Source organism: Lactuca saligna, chromosome 1 (assembly GCF_052625555.1).
Source record: "Lactuca saligna cultivar CGN05327 chromosome 1, ASM5262555v1, whole genome shotgun sequence".
In the NCBI taxonomy this organism is placed as follows: Eukaryota; Viridiplantae; Streptophyta; class Magnoliopsida; order Asterales; family Asteraceae; genus Lactuca; species Lactuca saligna.
This window is the reverse complement of record NC_136417.1, coordinates 188,342,338-188,364,325: the sequence shown is the minus strand read 5'-3', so window position 1 is coordinate 188,364,325 and position 21,988 is coordinate 188,342,338. Positions and strand designations below refer to the sequence as shown.

Below are 21,988 nucleotides of genomic sequence, written 5' to 3'. Positions count from 1 at the left end.
ACAACAGCTTTCTCAACTAATTTTGGGGACTTTTGATGGGACAACCGAGCGAACTCCACTGAGTTTTCAGAAATTAGATTCTTGTGGTTTTCAGGTTCGGTTTTAATAAATTCTGAGCAGTCAACCGTGTCCTCTACAGAAATTTCGCTCATGTTATCGGCTCGTTAAGCTCAGATGCATTTTCAACATCAATTTTGTTTTCTGAGCTTACGTTGGCGTTTAAAGAGTCAAATTTTTGCATGGTTTCGGTTCTCAGTTTAAGTCTGTCATTTTCATCCAAAAGATTTTTAAGCATGTCCTTGTGGTCTTTGGATTTAATGAAGGACTCAATTTTGTCCAGTCCATACATGTAGGTCGGATTGACATCATCAGATGATATCACACTCTCACAATTATAGGCTTCGGCATCGATTTCATCTTCCTTAAACTCTAGGAAGGGCAAAATCATGCGGTGAATCTTTTGGCCTATTTCACAATCCAAGTGAAGTTGAGTAATATTAGAATACAGACGTTTAGCAATTAAACAAAAAACATTTCGTTGTTTTAACAATTTTAAATTGTCTCTTTGCAAATAAATGTTTTCGTCTTTAACTTTGACTAATTCCGACTCCTTTAACTTTATCCACATTCTCCGCTCCTCACTCTTCGACGCCGCCCTGCTCAATTGATCAGTTAGGTTAGAATTTGTGACCTGAGTTCGAGTTAAGCTACTATCTAGATGAGAAATTCTTGTATTGACGTTTTTTAGTTCTTTCTCATAAGAGGATGATGGTACTTTGCATGAAATAAAAACAGATTGTACCTTCTTTATCAGTTCATCGAGCTCATTGAACTGCTGGCTGAGCGGTTTGGCCGTAAAGCACATGTCCTCCTTTGTCTTCGGTCCATCACTTCCTCCATCGGTGTTGTATCCCCTCATTTGAGATACGTCAGTAACTATAAAGCATCTTCCACCACTGCTTTTTTCCTTAGACACGTAGGCCTTTCCATGAGTAGGCTGCCTCACTTCCTCGTCTTCTGAGTCGATAGACCAAACTTCCGTACTACCGAACTCATCACCTTGAACAGAACCCTGCACAATAAGAGCATTAATAGGCGGGTTAGCAGTAGACTTCTTCTTTCTCAACTCGTCTAGTCTTTTCTGCAACACGGCTTCCTCGTCATTCCCATCATCTTTTTCAGCCATTTTCTTAAGGACACAGTCCTTAGCATAATGATTTTTCCCACCACAATAGAAACAGCTTACTCCGGAGTCACCATCCACCTTCGGTTCCTTCTTGTGCTCCTCAGCTTTCGGTTCATTAATCACCTCTTCAGAGCTGTAACTCCCCTGCCAGTTTCGGTTTTTGTTGCTGGGGAATCTCTTCTTTATGAACCTTTTGGGATTGGACACCATCATGGCATAATCCTCTGATGTGAGATCATATTCCTCCAGGTTGAGGTCTTCATCCTCCATCACATTTTTACTTTTAGACAGGAGGGCCAACGAACCGAGACTAGTAGCAACATTCTTTTCTTGCACCACAATCTTCTCTTGAGACTTGAGAATACCCACCAGTTTCACCAAAGAGTAGGATTTAAACTGCTCATGGGCTTTAACTGTGGAAACTACTGCTCTCCATTCAGACCTCAGACCATTCAGGAAAGTAACCTTCTGTTTAATAAGCTTCCTTTCAATATCGTGTTTGATCATCTTGCTAAGAAGATGATTGAAGCGATCGAACGTCTGGGTCACAGTTTCTTCAACCCCTTGCCTGAATTCTCCAAACTCGGATAGAAGCAAAGTTTGAATAGAATGTTCAAGATCCTCGTCTGTAGAATACAGTTCGCGAAGTCTATCCCAAACATCCTTTGCCGTCGTGCATGAACTAACCAATCTGAATGTATCGGACTGAAGGGCGAACCTGATCAATCTTAATGCCTTGATATTGCACTGGAACTTATCCTTTTCATCTTGTGCAATATCTTTCACGTCCTTTAGCAGATCATTGTATTCTTTTTGAGTCTTGATGATTCTGGACGTTGCAGAATGAGAAAACGGTCCATTGGTGATGGCTTCCCAAATGAGATACCCATTCTCCTCCGATCCAATAACGTAGTCTTCGAAGTGATGTGCCCATACTTCATAGTCATGGGTGTATAAGATCGGAATCTTTGTCGTCGAACCAATGTTGTTGGAAATATTAATAAGGTTTGATTGTGTCGCGTCCATTATGATCGTAAAAACCTGTTCAAAGATCAGACTTGTAATAAAGCAGATTAGGGCAAAATAATAAATATCAAGATACGTCAATAAAGAGATGACGGCTCAATAAATATTGATGATTGCGGAAAAACCCTAATGGAAATCTTTTTCACAGAAAAGATGTGTATCAATTACACAGCCTCCTGCTCTGATACCAATTGATGAGATTAAACAACCTTTAATCTATAAAGATCGATTAGATCTTGAACAAGTAAGTAAACAAAGACGATATAAACAAAATAATAAGAACAAGACAAGATGGAATCAAACGTGTCAAATGATTAAACAAAATCCTCAGAAGAGCTCGATTAAGAACATCAACTGTAGAGGATTGGAAGGTTACAAGAACGATCAAAGAAACCTGTTGTCGTCTAGAGGTATTGTTATTCTCAGATCTCTAAAACCTTGACCTAATATGCATGCAAGCGTAAATTTATATACAATACATAAAAGGTTCACGGTTGGACAGGCCCAAACCGGAATACAAAATAGCATAATCAGTCGAGCCCAAAAGACGCAATCTACAAAGCCCAACAATATATATATATATATATATATATATATATATATATATATATATATATATATATATATATATATATATATATATATATTAACTAAAATCTATATTATATTAACTAATATATATATATATATATATATATATATATATATATATATATATATATATATTAACTAAAATAAATGAAATCTATAAAATCTAACTAATATATATATATATATATATATATATATATATATATATATATATATAAAATCTATATTAACTAAAATAAATAATTAATTATTAATTTTATATTAATGAATTATATGTAAAGTAATAATAAGTTATCATTATAAAACTTGATTAAAAAACTTTTTTTTAATCATTATGTAATAATTACATTTGATTAATATTAAAAATGATTAGGTTGTTTTTTTAGTATAGAATGTTTTTTAGTAAGGGATAATGACATGAAAGGGTAACAAACTATAATCTTTCTATATATTTGGTCACTTAACTTTTTTTGATGCATATTTAACCCTTAAACTTGTTTTTTTTTGTTTAAAAAATATCACTATTACCTGCAATAGCATGTAAACTTATTTTGGGGTTCCAATTCCACCTCCGACGGCTTTTCTGGCGGAAGTAAGCTCCGACGACATTTCCGGTTTTCTTTACCTCCGGCTACATTTTTAATCTGAGTTTTATTGAAGGAATCGAACCCAAAAATTCAGGAAAAGAACTCACAAAAAACACCCAACTGTGTGTTCTTGCTGTTTGTGTGTGAAATTTCGAATCTTGAAGAGGAAGATAAAGAACCCAAGAACTTAAACCTAGATTCTCTCTATCTTCGCTCTTTATCATTTGAAACACATCCAACGTACACATCATCGTTATGCAAAAATTAGTAATCTCCAGATTCAAATGGTTTTGAAATTGTTTAGGGTTTCTTGATGTTCGAGTTTCGGTTTGTGAAAGATTTTCCAAATTCGAGTTAGGGTTTCGATTGCATGTTGATGATCCGCCTGTTTTTCAAGTTTTTTCCGCCATAGCAGATCTTGACTGTTGTACAATATTATCACTTCTGATTCAAACAAAAACTCAACACTTACTAACAGATTTACCATTTTTAAAGACGAAGATTCGGATTTTTAAACGAGTGTACCAATCTGAAGATCGAAATGGTCGTGTTAATCAAACCTAATTAGGGAAAACTCACTACAATCGATTAGTTATTGTTGTTGCTTTTTGAACTTATCAGGAACTTTACCTTTTTCTTTGTAGGGTTTTACAAACACACTAATGTAGCATACGAAATGTGAGTCTCCTTTCACAAGTACGAGTTTAACAGTTTCTACGTAAACAAATGTGATGAATCTGATATGGGATCTGAACAGGCCATACATGCTACGAAAGAGAAGAAACAAGATTTAAGAAACATTTTTTGAAATTATTTTTATGTGATTTAACAATGGAGAAGATTGAAACAAAAAAACGGAAATGTCGCCGGAGAAGATAACCGAAGATGTCGTTGGAGCTTCCATCCACCGGAAAAGCCGCCGGAGGTGGAACTAAACCCCCCAAAATAGGTTTTACCTGCTATTGTAGGTAATACTAAGTATGTTTAAAAAAAAAAAAAAAAAAAAAAAAAAAGTTCAATGGTTAATAATCAACCAAAAAAAGTTAAGTGACCAAATATATACAAAAGATATAGTTGATTTACCCTTTCAAGTCATTATCTATTTTAGTAAATAAGGGTGTTTATTTAGCTAACTCCTTGTTTATAACAAGTTATGGACATTGTAAGCTTTTTGATGTGATTAAGTGGCTAAGTATTTATTCCAAGAATGAGTCCAAGCATGCTTAACACTTGTCTCATGAAGTTTTGAAGCATAGGTGTTGTACACCAAGCTATCTATATGTTTAATACTAGCCACAAAAGGTGCAATTTCTCAGGCATCTGGTGAGTCATGACAACATGAAATGTGAAGCATTAACCCATCTAGAAACACATCAAAATATAGCAACCTATTGTGCTAGTTGGTCATTATCGAAAATCAAATTGTGAATTTAAGTTATTTGAATTACAAGATCAAGAAAAATGCACACATCACAGTACACTTTAAATGACCTTCAAACTTGCTTGACCCATTTTAAACCCATTTCATGTTTGTCTACAGTCCCAACTTTACCCATTTGATATCAATACAATGAAAACCCAATTGTTTCAAATAACACAACAATTTGTGGTTTCAAGTCCATATAAATAACTCTTTGAAGGTTGAATCAATGGTTTATTTAAACACGAAATGATTTCGCTCATTGCTTTTTAGGGTATTCCCTTGCTCCAAAAATGGTCGATCCGATTCTCACATTTGTACTTCCCATTTCAATCTACATAGATGACAAAATATTATATTATAAGCTGGTTTTTTAAAAAGTTAGGCATTTGACTAATTTCAACAGTGTCAAGATTATATACTCATTAGATTCCTGGAATTAGACATTTCACTTACAGCTAGCTCAAAGTCGCCTGACATGCCCATTGATAATTCACATTGTTCTTCAGGTATTCCAAGGGCATTGCATACCTCACTTCTGCAGTTTGTTAATGTCTGAAAAATCCTTTGATTATGAGGACATGTGAAGAACAAAAATATGTAAAAATATAAAGATATGTGTTTAGAATCGATTTCACCTTGAAGTTCTCTGGAGTTGAAGTGTAATCTGGCATTCCGATTGTCATTAACCCACAAAACTCAAGGTTTGTGCACTTTGAAGTAACATGTTTCACAAGATCCAAGCACCCATCTGGGTCAACTCCAAACTTTGCTGCAATGAGGGTATTTTGGTCTTTTAACAAATAATGAAATAAAAGATAGTGAAGTTCTTTCAGTCTTGGAAGGAAGGAAGAAAGTCATGTTCACTCACATGTTTCTCCACTTGTATTAACCTGGACTAACACCTTCAAAGGTTTCCTTCCAATGTTCCCAATAACTCGATCAAGATTATTTGCTATCTAGAAAAAAAAAAAAAAATTTGAAGAAAAAATGACATACACTGATTCAAAAAGCCTGGTTGATACAATTTCTTAAGTATAACAAGGAATATTGGTATTACCTTTTCATCATCTACAGTCTCCACCATGAACAGATTTGGTACTCCAGCTGCACATCAAATTATAGCAAGATCAATACGTTAAACATGCTTCCACTATAAATGAGCAAAAAAATAATTGAGAAATTGTAATTTTTTTATCTTACTCAGAGCATCATGAATTCATGTTTCCTAATTGCTACTGTGTTACAACCCTAAATAAGAGGCCTATAACACTTACTCAAGAGAGGTTTCACTTTGTTGCTCTGTAAATTCCCAATAAAGTGCCACTCAATGTCTTCAGGGAGCTGCAAATTTAATCAGATTTTTTGCTTTAGTATGTTCATCATTACCTAATAAAGGTAAATTACTAGTCCAGTAATCAAAACCCTAAATTTTTACAGTTTCGAAATTGCTGGGATTAAAATTAGATTGAAAGAAGATGATAACCTGAGGTGCTTTTTCCACAATTTCCTGGACGTAGTTTTCACCAAAATAACGGTGCCCGGCGTCATAGACTTCCTGGAGAAGTGAAACGGGTTTTGTTTTACTAACGGCGACAACTTTAATCCGATCAGGAACACGCGAGGATCTTTCAGCGGCTTGTTTGACGCGATGAAGAACTGACCTAAGAGCCGTAGCTGCAACGCCATCCATGGCGGAAGCTGCCATCGTCAGATACCCTCACACCCCTCCCGAGTTATAGCAAAAGAAAAGATTAGAAGAAAAAAAAAAAAAAAAAAAAAAGTAAGGAGAGAAAAGAAAAAGGAAAAAGAAATTGTGATTTGTTCCGTAAAGAAATAGAAGTAAATATAAACATTTTGTTTTTTTTTTTCAAATCCTCCCAAATCGGGAGGAAAGGCAGGAGGGAAAGTTTTCCTTCCATTTTCTTCCACTTCCTTCTTTTAATGAAACTCGAGAGCACTATTCTCTCTTGCTTTCCTCTCATTTCCTTTCTTTTCTCTCTTTAAGTTGAACTCGGGAGCAGGGTGTCAGTGTTGATGTTCTTCCCGTCTTCTTTTTCTCTTTCATTTTCATTTGAGTGAGATGAATTCAAAAGTGGGCCAAATAGACTATTTGAATATTGAAATCCCCTTATGCCCATTTGAGACTTCATGATGGCCCATCCAGATCCAGCCCATCATGGGTCCAATAATATACTACTATGTATAAGTTTTCTTTTGGCAAAAATAAGTTATCTTATTGAAATTTAACCTATAGTAAAATCGTAAAAATAGTTAATAGAAGTATATAAAGTAGCTTATAAGGTACCTTATCGATAAACTAATTTGATGTCATGGGGTCAAATTTGTAACCTATTCAGCATTCAATTAGCCTACAATCAAGAGTAAGTAGTCAAATGGGACTAGGAATGGGCATGAAGCACTTGCAAATAGATTAGGGTCAAGCATCCCGAGAGTCTAGTGACATGGTTATGGATGAGAGCTCAACATATTGATCGATGTCCGTGCGGCGTCTTAGGTCCTCCATGTATTATGTTTATCTCGGTGAATGGCCTTCCCTTATACGTATGTTAACCGGTTTTCGCATGGACTTAGGCTTGTCAGGGAGGCATCAATAACTCTAGACCATTTTTTGTCTAACCCACATGGTCCTCCTTCGAAATCGGGCCTTCGACGAACACCAAGGTTTCCCGACTCTCCTCGGATCTCATAATCACTTGACTTGCCGAGAGGCGGACTCGGCACATGAATTCAACGGGTAGACAAGAACAACGCACTTAGGGCATATGACCCCCCCCCCCACCCCATTCAAGCAAACCAGACAACACGTCTTCATTCCTCAGCCAACATGGTTTCGACACATTCAGGGCGTAATAAAATCAAAAACTAATTGTAACAACGTAAATTTTCAAACCAAAACTTTCAACTTAAAAACACATTTGTCTCAATAATAAAATCACAAAATATCACAATGTCAAATCATCAAATCTCATATCAAAAACTGTTCATATATCAAAACTTCAGGATCCTCTTGATCATAACTCAATCTCTGATGTGTGTACAATCAAGTCGGCGCCTTCCCGTGATCTTTAGAAATACCTAAAACACATACCACATAACACAGTAAGCACAAAGCTTAGTGAGTTTCCCCAAAATACCACACACATCACATTAGCCACTCGAGGCTAACTCAATACGAACCTCTAGTCAATGTGCTCCAGTGGAGACCCTCAGGTTCCACAACTCGGGTGGACCCTCCGGCCCTAACTCAATAAGTTCATAACAATAAGCATAAACCACAAGGACAAAATGCAGAGTATCACAATACATATATAAGCACATAAGACATCTCAGTCACACGAAGATACCACTCATGGTAAGTATAGTGAGAAGACTCACCTCGTAAGCTAGTAAGTAAAAGTCTCGTACTTAGAAATCTCGAACTAGCATCCGCCTATACATAGGATAATCATCTCTAATTAATACTCTATTTATACTCAAATACATCAAGGGTTGCTCTCTCTTTCTCTTGGAATGGGTAAAAGACCATTTTACCCTCCATGGTCACCATTACTCATGTTGACCAAACCTTAAAGTCAACAGAATTCAAAATCGAGTCAGTCATTCCAAGTTTGACCTGACTCGCCGAGTGCACTCATGTGACTTGTCAAGTCCACTCGTCCCTCAGAAGTCTTCGTGAAGGTCCAGCTCGTCGAGTTATCCCCTAACTCGCCGAGTTATAGCATAGCCAGCTCATCGGGACAAAACCCTAACTGACTCGTCGAGTCGGCTCATCGACTCAGTAAGTCCATTCAGACTCATGTCTTAAACAGATGATTTCAAGGCAGCAAACCCTCTCACACTCTAGATCTAAGCTCTTAAGGCTTGCTTATCACGTAAGGCCACAAGCTTTACATTCATGCATGGCACTTAGGGCTTGAAACGCCAAAAACATGCTCTATTAAGGGTTTTTCACTCAAGGTTACATTATGGCTGAATAAAGCAGGGATCTTTGGACTCTAGGGACCTCACAAGGTCTAGATCTGATGTCCAAATCTCTATATGTGCATAAAACAGTCAAAATCCCAATATTAGATAGAAAAGAAGCCCTAAACTCCAATAATATGAGATCTACCCAAACTAATGAGAAAGGTACAAATTTTATACCTTTTACAGAAGCTCTTGGATGAACAACAACAGATCTAATAGCCTCCTCTTGTTCCTTTCTTGAAATCCTTCTCTATACTTCCAAAGATGCACCAAAATACTCAATATTAACTCACACCCTCTCTCTATTAGCTCAAAGGGCAATTAGGGTTTCCCTCAGTGAAGGCAAGTAGCTGATGAGCTGCAATTGAGGCTGTACGTGCCCTTAAATAGGCCCCAAACCCGGGAATTTAGGGTTTCTCTCCACAGCGTCTACTCAGCGAGTCAGCTCTCTAACTCGTCGAGTAGATCATTAATCCTACATGGCACAAACCGACTCTACTGAACGAGTTGTAGCACCAACTCATCGAGTTGCTCCATAATCCACAAAATAAATAATTAAACAATATATCTGGGATTCCGGATGCTACACTAATTTATAGGGTAATTTGTCAAATAGGGTCATATTATAGTCATAATGAAGGATGGAAAGCAATTAAAAACAATTTGTCACATATGGAGTATGAACTTGTTTATCGTTTCTAAAAAACCATATGAACCGATTTTGATCATTATATACTATTGACGATTATAATATATAAATTCTATGTTTCAAATCTATATTTCACAAATAATCGATAAGAAAAACTAAATCATAGAATTAGATATTATTTAAAAATGTTATACACATGTCTAAACATATAGAATAAAAGTATACATATTAAAGTAATTAGTTTTGGTTCAAAAAGCTTTTAAACTAACTCCTAACTTTATCAAATAATTAAATATTCATTAAAATATTTATAGAAACATCATAATAAAAGACATGTATTAGTATAACAGTATTTTCCATTGAATAGGTTTATGGTGTGTGTCCATATATATATATATATATATATATATATATATATATATATATATATATATATATATATATATATATATATATATATCTTTACTATTATATAAAGCATATTCAACATTTCTTGAAAATTTTAAGAGGTACAAAACCTAATACATCATATACAATCATTTTATGCCTATTATTCATTACACTGATAACGCATAACGTATATATTTAATTAAATTAATAAAAAAAGCATAACGTAGTGGTGCAAAAACATCTACACAGAAACCCTAATCGGATGCTCCTCTTTTTCCCACACCATCATCGCAAGAGCAGTGAAGTAGCATACATTTTCTAACCTCACAACGCCCACCGTCTCCACCATCTCTCTGCCCTAACAGCAATTTTCCGGCGACCAAACCCCACCCCGATCCATCTCTGCCTCTCTTCTCTATCCTACCTAACTATCCAACCCTTCCAGCAATCATCGTCACAGACAACGCAATCACCGCTGCCCCCATCTCTGCCGCCATCCGGTGGCTAAGCGTCGACGACCAACGTGCTTGGACTCTGGCATCGTTGACCTCACTCATTCAATCGACCCTAAAAAGGCCATTTTCTTCTATGATAATCTCACTAAGGTAAATCTCATGAATATATGCTTTTTTTGTTTGATTATTCTTTATCAATGTGTATAACTGTTTCTTGCATTTTGTATTCCCGTCACATCCTTGCTCCACAGAGTCTTGATCCACCTTTGTTCTTCCCTCGCTACCACATCCACACTCCTCTTCTCTACACAAACATACACACCTTGCTAATAGACCTGACTCCATTTCTTCTAACTGATTACTCTTTGGTATTATATTCTATCTCTCTCTTTCTCTCTCTCTCTCTCTCTCCCCCTCTCCCTCTCCCTCTCCCTCTCCCTCTCCCTGTTATGTTTTATTGGTTTTATACCATAGATCAACATTTTGGGTTTTTGCTCTTAACTAGGTTTATGCAGGTCACATGAATCAAAAAGATTATTAAACAAACTAATTGGATGCGAAATTGGATATGTCTATATGTATGACAAATTGGGAATCTAAATTTGAGTTATTTTTACAATATTATGCTCTTAAATAGATTGTTCTACTTAAAATTTTAGTTTATCAGTTAATTATAGTAAAGGATGAAAATTACATGAGGTGATTTCCAAATCAGTTAATTATAGTAAATGATGAAAATTACATGAGGTGATTTCTAAATCAGGTAATTTCCAACACTATGCTCTTAAAATAGATTTATGTACATAACTTTCTAGGTTAAATGCAAAAAATAGTAACACTCTCAAAATTTTATTTCATATAAGATGTATCTACAGGCGATGGAATCAATTTGGAGTTCTAAAGAGGCGTTTCAAGCCCTGGAAAACTTGAATCGTAAGAGAAATAAAGTTAGTCTTCATTGTTTAGGTTGATTTATTTGTATTTACTTGGTAATATGATAATTAATTAACTTACAGATTGTATTTTTTTTTAAATTTTGACCGGTTTACTCAATTCCTTGCATATATCTTTATGCCTTATATCTTGCATTTGTTTTCTTAGTTATCTTCTTTATTAGTTGTCAAACATTTATGGTGCATCAATATAGGAAAACATTTTCTCAATTGGGTAACCAATTTTATATACATTTTCTAATTTAGGTTTATCAAAAAATCATCTTCTAACATGGTCAAAACTGTAATTTCACTTTTCTTTCTCAGAGACCGGTGGATATAGCGATGACATGATCCCTACAACGTGTTTTTCTTTTTCGTGCAAAGGTATCATACATCAATGAAGGTATGTGAATTTGATGGTCATGTAAGAAAATTGTGAATCTTGAGTTTGGGTATTAATGATATACATTTATTTTTATTTTTTCATGCACAGATCTGCTTGGACAAGCGTATCAGGCCCTGGGTGATCCTGAAAAGATTGAAGCTTAAGAGAAATGAAGTTATCCTTGACTGTTCACATGAAAATATTCAAATTATGCCACAAATGTTGAAGAGCTACAAAGGCTAGAGGTCGGAATCATATTTGAGTGAAAAGAGCATGGAAATACCACATTGAAGGACAAGGATTCAACCTAACCTGTTTAGGAACAACATACATTTTGGAGACTCATATGTACATGTATAATTAGCTTGTGATACAATATGTAAATTCATGCTAATCTGCCTACACACCTAAATCGATGTACACACCTACACACCTAAATATAAACTCACACACCTGGTTCTTTATGTAATATTTGTCATTTTTTCTGTTGTTCAGGAACTTAGATCACTGAGTTTACGAGTATGCAAATGGCTTATCTAGATCTAACACACCCACACACCCACCTGGTTCAATATACTAACCACTATTTCTACATTTGTGTGTGCTAAACTTTGGTTTTTGTAAACATTGGTATCTAAAGAGATTTCCATGTTCTACTTGCTGCTAATTATGTTTTGCGATTCAACAAGAGCTGATGACTATGACTTGGTGGTTCTTCAATGGTTAGTTCAACTTATATTTTCATAAATATTTCTTGAAAATAAGATTATAGAGATAAATTTTTATATTAATAGGAAAACTGAAAACTATTAATGTCAAATAGGAGAAAGTGGAAGCTAAGGTAGAACAACATTCTTGTTTGCTAACATTTCACAGTTACATGTAAAATGAAAAAGATAAATTTTCATATTCACATGTAAGTTTTTAGAGCTGAATGTCACATATTAATCTTTTCCTTTTTGTTGTTATTTCGACATGTTTTTTTCTAGGTCAACGGTAATCGGCATTTTGTTGGGTTTTGGTTAAAGGTTCACTTATTTCTGTGTGTACTAGATGATTACAGACATAGGTAAAAACTCAAGAGTGTATTTAACTTGATTCTTGTTTCAAAACACAGTAGGATGTTCTTCTATTTAGTCAAATGTGGGCATTATCTTTATTACTTTAATTTCTAATGTTTGCTACTCTTTTTAGGAAAAGAAAATGTTGATTGATTTCTTTATTCAGCTTAAAGCACTTATTATATTGTCTTATTTTGAGGTGTTTTTTTAATAACTTTTTACTTGAACCAAATGAACCTTTTTTGCGCACTGTTGTGTTCATCCCACCAACTAGAATGAAAATGATTGCGAACTTTTTAGTGTAGCCGAGGGTTTGTTTGAAACTTGACTTCCTTCCCTTGCTTTTGATTTATTTATTTTTTTTGGAAAAATACTTGATAAAGGATTTATTTTATATCTTCTTATCATTTATAGGGTTGGGATTTATCTTTTCAAGTAATGGACCTTCCCTTGCTTGGATTGTTCTTTGTGATCATGTATGCTGAGATAAGCAATTGAAAAGTACATGTTTAAGCTCTTAACAAGTGGGAACATACTCTCTTTTTTAGCTTATGTAAAAAAAGGTCTATTTCAGATTCTATCATAAGCGGTAGGCTGTGTAGAAAGCATTATTTGCTTAGTATTTTACATTTAGCCGGGTTTATTAATGTTTTAATTCGAGTATTATTACAATTACTTTACAAGCATAATGTTAAATCTAATTGGGTAATAGATGAACAGTTAATGGTATATAATACGGAATAGCATCTCAGTCATTACTTGGTAAACTATCTTTTAAGAGTTTTTATATACTTATTATGTTATTTATTATTAAATCTGTGTTGTATACAAGTTAGAAAGTAATTTATTTATTAAATTTGTGCTGATATTGGTTAAATAGACCGATTATTGATATCTGTTGCAATTTGCCAAAAAATAAAAAAAAATCATAGAATTTTACTGTTTCTTCTTTTACAGAGAACCAGAGTAGGTGCACGGAGAAGACAACAAAATGGTTGTACTAATTGATTACAAAGATAAAGCCCCTGGAATGGATGAGCAATGGGTGAAATAGCTCCTCTAATAGTTGCCTTAGCTGTTTGGAATTTGGATTTGTGTTGATGATATGGTGTTTTTTTTCTACAAATATCTATTTTTTTCAGCCTTAGCACGCCCCTTTTTCTTTTGTCAAAGTTTACATTTTTACACTTAAAACTTTTTTTTTGTTGATTTTTACTTTTTTAGCTCCATTAGTCGGTGCTAACAATGGCCGACAAGCTATAGCATCACTTGCATCAATACCAACAATGGTTGGTCGTTCTTTAATTGGTTAATAATGGGGATAATTTTGAATGTCATAGGTTGCAAGATTCAGATATTTTTGGTAACAATCAACTCTGAGAATAAAAAGTCATTATATGGTCCTTTAAAAGGGAGGTACAATGGAGATGAGAGAGACAGATTGTCCCACAAGTTTAATGACGGCATGCATTATCTCACTGCCACCCCATTTTTTATATACCTAATTTTGTGTTTGGATGAACTTGAGCTGACCATGCTTCTGTTTTGTTGTTCTTTTCTGTTTGGCTGTTAATAGCATTGCACTTTGACTTTAGTTTATATTTTTTTCAAAAACGGTTAAAAGAATGAATTTTTAGTGCCATTTAAAAAAATTTCTTGACCTACTTTTCTTTTGCTTGAAATGGCATATATGTGTGCTTACGGTTCATTTTCTTGGTTTGACATCAGGTCTGTTCACTCAGGTCAAATATGTTATCTTATTTTTAATTTTTTTTATATACACATAGGCAAAAAGTAGGTGTGTTTTGTAAATTTTTACAAATTAGTGGATGTATCTGCATGTTTGTTTTTACTTTTTATAAAACCAAAGAGAAATGAGATTTCTCTAGAAAAGATTGTAATTGTGTTATCATTTTCTTGATAGAATGGGTGTTTTAGTATAAAGTATTTTCAAATGAGTCTTATATTACAATGAATTCAAAGATTTTTTTGAATGGGTTGTGAAATGCTTTATTACACAAAGGTTGTGAGACGCCAAAAGAAATTTGATCACCACCTAAAAACTATATGTCGCCGTCGCATTGCGCGGGTACACAACTAGTATATATATATATATATATATATATATATATATATATATATATATATATATATAGAGAGAGAGAGAGAGAGAGAGAGAGATACAAGAAATCTTTTCTAATTATTCTAAATTATCTCTAATAACCCCCCCCCCCCCTTCAAGCTGAGAGGTGGTGGACCAACACGAAGCTTGGCACGAAATTGCTCAAACAAGGGACGTAAAAGACTATTCGTAAAGATGTCAATTGGTTGTAGATAAGTAGGGATATGCCAAGTGACCAATTTACCCAAAGTAATAAGCTCTCGAACAAAGTGATAATCGATGTCAATATGTTTGGCACGCTTGCGATAGATAGGATTTTGACTAAGAAACAAGGCAGTCTTGTTGTCACATAAAAGAGCGGGCTGTAACGTTTGTTCCAGGTATCATTTATATTTTCTAAGTTATAGGGTTTTGCACTGGGACTCGACGAGTTGGAGAGCCCAACTCGACAAGTAGAGATTGATATTGGACAAGGGACTTAGGATGTACTCGACGAGTTGGAAGGCCCCAACTCGACGAGTAGGCACTTTAAAGGAAAACCCTAATTTTCCAGGTTTAGTACCTTATTTAAAGGACTTAACCATTTGAATTGGCCTCCTTACTAGCCTCCTTACTCAGAGAAACCATAGAACCGCCTCCCCTTCTTGTTCGTTGTAGTTTTGTGTGTTGTGGTGTGATTTTTGAAGGAAGTCTTGAAGAGAGAAGTAGCAATCTTGGAGGGGTGACCTTGGATCCATAAACTCTACATCAAGGGCTGCATTTTGAAGGTATAAAGCCATAACCTTGACATGTAGTGTTTTAGATCTCATATTCTTGTAGTTAGGGCTTGTTTTGGAACTTTGGGTTGGATGTCCCAAGATAAGAGGCTTCCAGAGGTTAGGAGTGCATATTTTGCCTCTATAAGACATCTAGAGGATTAAAGTTGCAAACTTTAATAGCCTCCATGTCCTATTCATGCATTATGTCCACAATGAAGGCTAAAATGGATCTTGGAGAGTATTTCACGCATGTGTGGACATAAAGTTAGAAACTTACGTGATTTGTCCACCCTTTGACATCAGATCTATGCCTTGGATTGATGGGATGACAGTTTAAAGGCTTAATGAGTCAAGACCTTCCTCGAAGGAGCTAGGGTTTGAGTCTAAGGCATATTAGATGGTCTTTTGACTGAAAAGGACCGATATGTTAAGACAAGGGTAAACTAGACGAGTTGCCCTGGAAACTCGGTGAGTTAGATCGAGTTTTCCCGTTTTCGGTCTGCAGAGTAAACTCGGCGACTTGGAATGGATTTTTCCTGTTTTCGGTATGATGAGTAACTCGATGAGTTGATACAATTTGGCGAGTTAGTTAGGGTTTTCCCCGGTTTTCTGAACACTGAAGGGACTCGACAAGTGGCTAGATGCACTCGATGAGTTGGGTCAACATGGACTGTTGACCTTGACTGTTGACCATGGTTGATCAAGTTTGACTTTGAGGGTATTTTTGGTATTTCGGAATTTTGACAAAACTAGTCACATGATGGTTGTAGGCAGTTGAGTTAGAGTTGCGCGTTGGGACTTATCTGATCTTATCTTATCAATTCAACATTCTTGAGAGGTAATTCTCCTCACCATACCAATAGGATGAAGGCACCAAGGCTAACCCATTTAGTTAGTTGTAGTGTTTATGGTAGATTCACTACTGTTATTTCTAGTATGCATGTATATGAGAATGTACTGGTACTTATTGACTGGATATGTGAAGACCACTTGGGGAGCCCGTGGCAGTTGGATATAAGACCATGTGAGGGAGCCCATGGCATTCCTAGGTAAAGACCATGTGGGGGAGCCCATGACAAGTAGTTAAGACCATGTGAGGGAGCCAATGACATGTAGGAGTAAGGCCCTGGAGGGAGTCCACAACATCCCTATATGTTTATGTATGAGTTATGTAGTATGATACATATTTTGTGATATATGATATGCTAGTTGATAATTACGTTATTTGCATGGAAGACCCCGGGGGGCCCGTTGTAGTTGGATATAAGACCATGTGGGGGAGCCCATGGCATTCCTAGGTAAAGATCATGTGGAAAAGCCGATGGAAAGTAGGTATAAGACCCTGGGAGGAGCCCACGACATCCTTATATGGTTGTATGCATGGCTTATGTGGTTTATGTAGCTTTTATAGCTAATATGGATTATTTGATCATGTGGATTGTATAGGGAATGCTATGGGGAACTCACTAAGCATTAGCTTACAATTTGTTGATTTTTTTTAGGTACATCTGAGCCTAAGGGCAAGGGCAAGGCTTGATGGCACGACATGCACTCTTCGACATTTGATTTAATTAGACACTCTGATGTTTGAAATAAAATGTTGATGTTATGGATTTTGAAAACAATTGTCATTGTTACTTCATATCTTATGGGAATGTTTTGGTTAATTAAATATGAAAATTTTATTTGAAAATTTGGGTCATTACAAGTTGGTATCAGAGCCTTCGTTTGAGGGATTCGGGCACACTCTTGGGTGTGTCAGGACTCAAACTAAGGAAATGGTAAAAGTGTATTCAAAAATCAAAAGTTAAAAACTTCTTAAAATAGAAAAAGAGGAGAGTGCAATGCGCGTGATCGGCCGAGCTCAAGTAAGTAGTTCCCCAATATGTTAGCCATGCTATACTGATATTTGGATTATGATAATCGTATGAATCTTGCTACGTGTATGCTTTCAAATTTGTATACGGTTAGGGTCTTATAGCCTCAGAATGATTGATATGGCCTTATTTCCTGCTCCTTGTCTGGTTGTCGTCTTAGGGTAGAGTCAGTTATTCGAAAGTCTATTTGATCCTGTTCTATGTATAATTTGCATGCATAAGGCAACGTGTTATGATTGAATTCTGGTTTGATATGGATGAAGCAAATCTTAGGATAGCCTAGGATTTGAGCTATGCGGTAGCCTGTGAGATATGTTTTGTTCTGGGACGAATTAGGGTTATCAGGTAGAGCTTGGGGAAGGTACAGGTAGGTGTGGAAGGTAGTATTAGGCCCGCACTACAGAAAGCATAGGGCCTGTACCCGAACTAATGTTAGACCTGGAAACTCTAAGGAGAACAAGTGTAGGAAGATCCCCTTTTTGGACATTTTAATCATCATGTCTTATGATATTTCAGATCAAAATGGTGGTAACACGGTTTGGAGTAGGGGGATTAGGATTAGGATTAGGGTCTGGATCTGGTCGGGCAATGGTACATCTCCCATTGATGAGAGGTTGCGTGAGCTCATTGCAGTCGAGGTGACAAGGGGCATCCTTGATACTACCCTAATGATTTTTTGGACGGTCAAGGAAGGGTTGTTGGGGTAACACTCAAAGTTGGAAAGCCAAGAAAAGAAAGAAAACCCCAATTTTAAGGGGAGACTCGGCGAGTCCAAGGAGGGACCCGACGAGTCCGAGCGGGATCCGGGTCGAGGTGTAAGCGACCGACTCGGCGAGTCGAGCAAGGTGACTCGGCGAGTCTGGTCTGGGCAAGGAAAACCCTAAATCCGGGACTTGGAGCTTATTTAAACGCCTCATTCTCTTCCCTAAGGTTCCTTTAGTGCCTCTTTCACTCAGAACAATAACCCTAGCCGCTATAATCGTTTTGGAGCAAGATCTAACCCTTGGTGAAGCTTTTTGGAGCTTGAGAGAGAGAGGATAGTCATTGTAGAGCAAGAAGGGGGCCTTGGATCTAGAGTTGGTGGAGTATTTTTGAGCATTTAAATGTAATAAATCGTTACCTTCCCTCTTTTGTTTAATAGATCAACCTTGGCTATGAGATTTGGAGCTTTTATGCCATGCTTAAGAAACTATTTCGAGTTAGAAGCCAGATCTGAAGTTACTACTTCAGATCTGAGTGTATCTTGGCCTAGAAAGTCATAAAGCATCTGTTCTTGGGTTGATAGTGAAGCTTCTTTGTCTTAAACCCTAGTTTGGATTGTCTTAAGCCTAGATCTCTTGATCTACACATAAAGTTTGCCACTTTACGTGAGGGATAGGCCCTAAAAGTATGGATCTATGAGTTGGAAGCCTTGTTTGGCTCGAAAAGCCACTACATGGATTAAGGACTGAATAGACTCGGCAAGTCCTTTGAGGGACTCGGCGAGTAGTATGAAGATGGAGGCGAACTCGACGAGTTGGATGAACAACTCGGCGAGTCTGTTGAAGATTGCCTTGGACTCGGCGAGTCTGCTCTTGGACTCGGCGACTCAAGTCGCGAACCCCAAACCCTTCAAGTCAAGGCTCAGTTTAGCGAGTTGAGCGGGGACTCAGTGAGTTGGACAGGTCAGAACTCGGAAATCAGTGAACTCGGTGAGTCAGTAGACTGACTCGGCGAGTAGGGTCAACATGGAAGGTTGACTTTGGCCAGGACTTTGACTTTGATCGGAGTTGAGTTAGTTGACTTTTAGAGGTTTGACAGGCTAAGTGTTTCTTTGTTATTGGTAGCTCGGAGAGTTAGAGGAGCAGCGTTTCAGATGGTGGTTGGTTAGCAGTCCGAGGGTTACCAGCAGAATTCAGCAGTTCAGGTGAGTTTCCTTCCAGTAAGAACGGGTCTAAGGCCACAATGTCGGCCCATTCAGTTAGCAGTAGTTTCCGGACCTCGGTCCAATGCAGTAGTTAGTATGTTTGATGCCTTCGTGGCTCTGACAGGATTTATGTGTTATGTGTTATGTGTTATGTGATTCGGGCTACGGCCCGATGCAGTATGCAGTATATGTGTTCATGATAGTTGATATGCTATGCTATGCTATGTCCAGTCAGTTTCCGGACTTCGGTCCGATGTAGGGAGCAAGGCCCCACTTAGTTCGGACTTCGGTCCTATGCAGGGGACAAGGTCCCAGTCAGTTTCCGGACTTCGGTCCGATGCAGGGGGCAAGGCCCTAGTTAGTCCGGACATCGGTCCGATGCAGGGGACAAGGTCCCAATCAGTTTCCGGACTTCATTCCGATGCAGGGGCAAGGCCCCAGTTAGCCCAGACCTCGGTCCGATGCAGTGGGCAAGGCCCAGTATGTGCTTTATATGTTATTGTATAGTATGTGGTAGTTTGGGGGAGCTCACTAAGCTTCGTGCTTACAGTTTCAATTTTTGGTTTCAGGTACTCGGTTTTCAAAAGAGGAGCTCGGAAAGATTGCAGTGCACACACCATAGTCAGCTAGCCTGGGATGTTCTACTCTGATAATAAGTTGTATTTCGAATTAATGCTACGAAATTATGTTATGATTTATGTGACGGTTTTTATGAATATGGTTTTTAGTAATGTTTTAAAAAGAAAATTTTAGTTGTGATTTTTGGGATGTTTCAAGTTGGTATCAGAGCCTTGGTTTGAGGGATTCGGATACACTTCGAATGTTTCTGAACTCAAACTAAGGAAATGGTAAAAGGTTTTAAAAAGAAAGACATTTCGAAAGAAATTTTTAGGAAAGAAAGAGTTTTTGGAAAAAGCAAAAGAGAAATTTTAGAAAGAAAATAACTTTAAAGAGAGAAATTGGTGTGGTGCATGCAATCAGCCGAGCTTAAGTAAGTACTCCAAAATTACCCATGCAAGTTTATGTGATGACTATCAGTTTCAGTTCCAGTTTCAGTTTCAGTTTCAGTAGAACAACATGCTAGTATAGGACTAAGGATCTAGGAGGATGCCTTATGTGCATGCTTTATGTGTTTCAACTTTACAAGAATTGCATTCTAGTATTGAGTAGACAGTAGTAGGATAGCCTGTTTAGGTTATGCCTAATAGTATGAGCTTAACATTGTATGCTAGTACAGTATCTCGTTATGAGAATAGATTTGTTTGAGTAGTTTCCTGTATCCAAATGATGTTTGCTTTGTGCTTTGTGGGACTCTGAGTGATGGGAGTTAGCCATTAGGTGAATACGTCACATCACATGTGATCAGGGTTGAATAATCTCAGAGTGTTAGATTTGGCCCTATTGCGCATCTCTTGTTTGAGTCTAACCGTTGTAGGGACGAGTCTTTTACTCGAAGGATTATATGAGCCTCATTACATGTGATGGTATTCAGGTGATGACTAATTAGTATTACAAGGAGGCCTTCAGCAGCTGAGGACTGGTTTGAATGGAGTCAGAGGTTTCCCTAGGGCAAGCCTAGGATGAGAGTGGCAGATATCAGTAGTAGTAGAGTGACTCGGTGGAGTTGAGGTAACTCTTGAGGAAAGTACGGATAGATGTGGAAGGTAGTATGGGCCCGTACTACTGAAAGCAGAGGATCCGTACTTGATTTAAGAGGGGCCGAGACAAAACCAGGGAACTAGTAGAGTGTGTGAGAGATCCCTCAGCAGCGGTGTGTATATTGATCAGCAGCGTGTTATATTTTTCAGCATGGTGACTTTGCGCGAGATACCAGTTAGCAGTTCAGGTACCAGGGAGGGATCTGGCTCGGGCTCTGGAGACGGGCAACTTGACGATCAGATGAAGGAGTTCATTTCCGCAGAGATTATGCACATCATTATCGATCAGACTCCAGTGATTTTCGGTTCAGTTAAAGAGGCCATTATGGAACTTATGGATAGTCATCTTGAGGCCTTTAGGGCCGAGGTGGTTTCAGGGCAGATTGGGGCTCGTCTAGAGCCCGATTCTTATGAGGTTCAGGGAGATCCCATTTCAAGCTTTCTCCATCAAGGGACAAGAGTGAGTCAGGCACCCTGTCTCAAGAGAGACCTCTGCATGATTGGATAGTTGGGGAGGTTTCGCAAGCCATTCGCGAGGGGTTGCCCGGCATGGTCGCGAGGATTATTGATAGGTTGACTACGAAGCTCCATGATCAGACAGCAGTTGTTCAGATGATGGATGGAATTGATAGGGTAGCTCAGGAGCGAGAGTCGGGCAGGGAGTCGGAAGGGAAGAGGAAAACAGATTGGTCACAGGTAGCCACAAGTTCGGGAAAGAGGCCCAAAGGGTCGGATTGGAGATCGAGGTATTATCAGAGCCGCAGTCGATGTAGGAAGTGTGGTAGGTGGCACTTGGGTGCGTGCAGGAGTGGTAGTGATGGTGATTTGGGCTGCTTCAGATGCGGTCGAATGGGTCATTTCAGCAGGGATTGTACTACTACCATCGCCCAGGGGCTTGACCTGATATGTTTCCATTGCGGTCAGAGAGGTCACAAGAAGGCCCACTGTCCAGGTGTGTATGCAGCCGAGCAGGTGATAGCTTCTGCGTCTAT

The 21,988-nt window shown here is 37.5% G+C and overlaps 1 protein-coding gene and 1 long non-coding RNA gene across 2 annotated transcripts; one reads left to right on the top strand and one right to left on the bottom strand.

Annotated features, from left to right (window-relative positions):
- Window positions 1–4,877: 4,877 nt before the first annotated feature.
- Window positions 4,878–6,561, bottom strand: LOC145046832 (Putative pyridoxal phosphate-dependent enzyme, YBL036C type). The gene is made up of 7 exons (XM_078995099.1): window positions 6,297–6,561; window positions 6,088–6,154; window positions 5,871–5,917; window positions 5,682–5,769; window positions 5,449–5,582; window positions 5,267–5,365; window positions 4,878–5,144 (listed from the first exon to the last, which is right to left on the bottom strand). Exons 1-7 carry the CDS (start codon window positions 6,516–6,518, stop codon window positions 5,070–5,072), a joined length of 732 nt encoding a protein of 243 aa, XP_078851225.1. The 5' UTR covers window positions 6,519–6,561; the 3' UTR covers window positions 4,878–5,069.
- A 4,861-nt stretch (window positions 6,562–11,422) lies between these two features.
- LOC145001772 (uncharacterized) lies at window positions 11,423–13,839 on the top strand. Its single transcript, XR_013661713.1, has 3 exons — window positions 11,423–11,632; window positions 11,723–12,336; window positions 13,633–13,839. It is a non-coding gene; the product is annotated as an uncharacterized LOC145001772 (long non-coding RNA).
- The last annotated feature ends 8,149 nt before the right edge of the window (window positions 13,840–21,988 follow it).

Excerpts from the sequence above, each read along its gene's own strand:
- LOC145046832 (XM_078995099.1), bottom strand. The coding sequence starts at position 6,518 with ATGGCAGCTTCCGCCATGGATGGCGTTGCAGCTACGGCTCTTAGGTCA. Across the intron at positions 6,155-6,296 it reads TTGTGGAAAAAGCACCTCAG|CTCCCTGAAGACATTGAGTG; the intron begins GTTATCATCTTC and ends TTAAATTTGCAG. Across the intron at positions 5,366-5,448 it reads CAACTCCAGAGAACTTCAAG|ACATTAACAAACTGCAGAAG; the intron begins GTGAAATCGATT and ends AGGATTTTTCAG.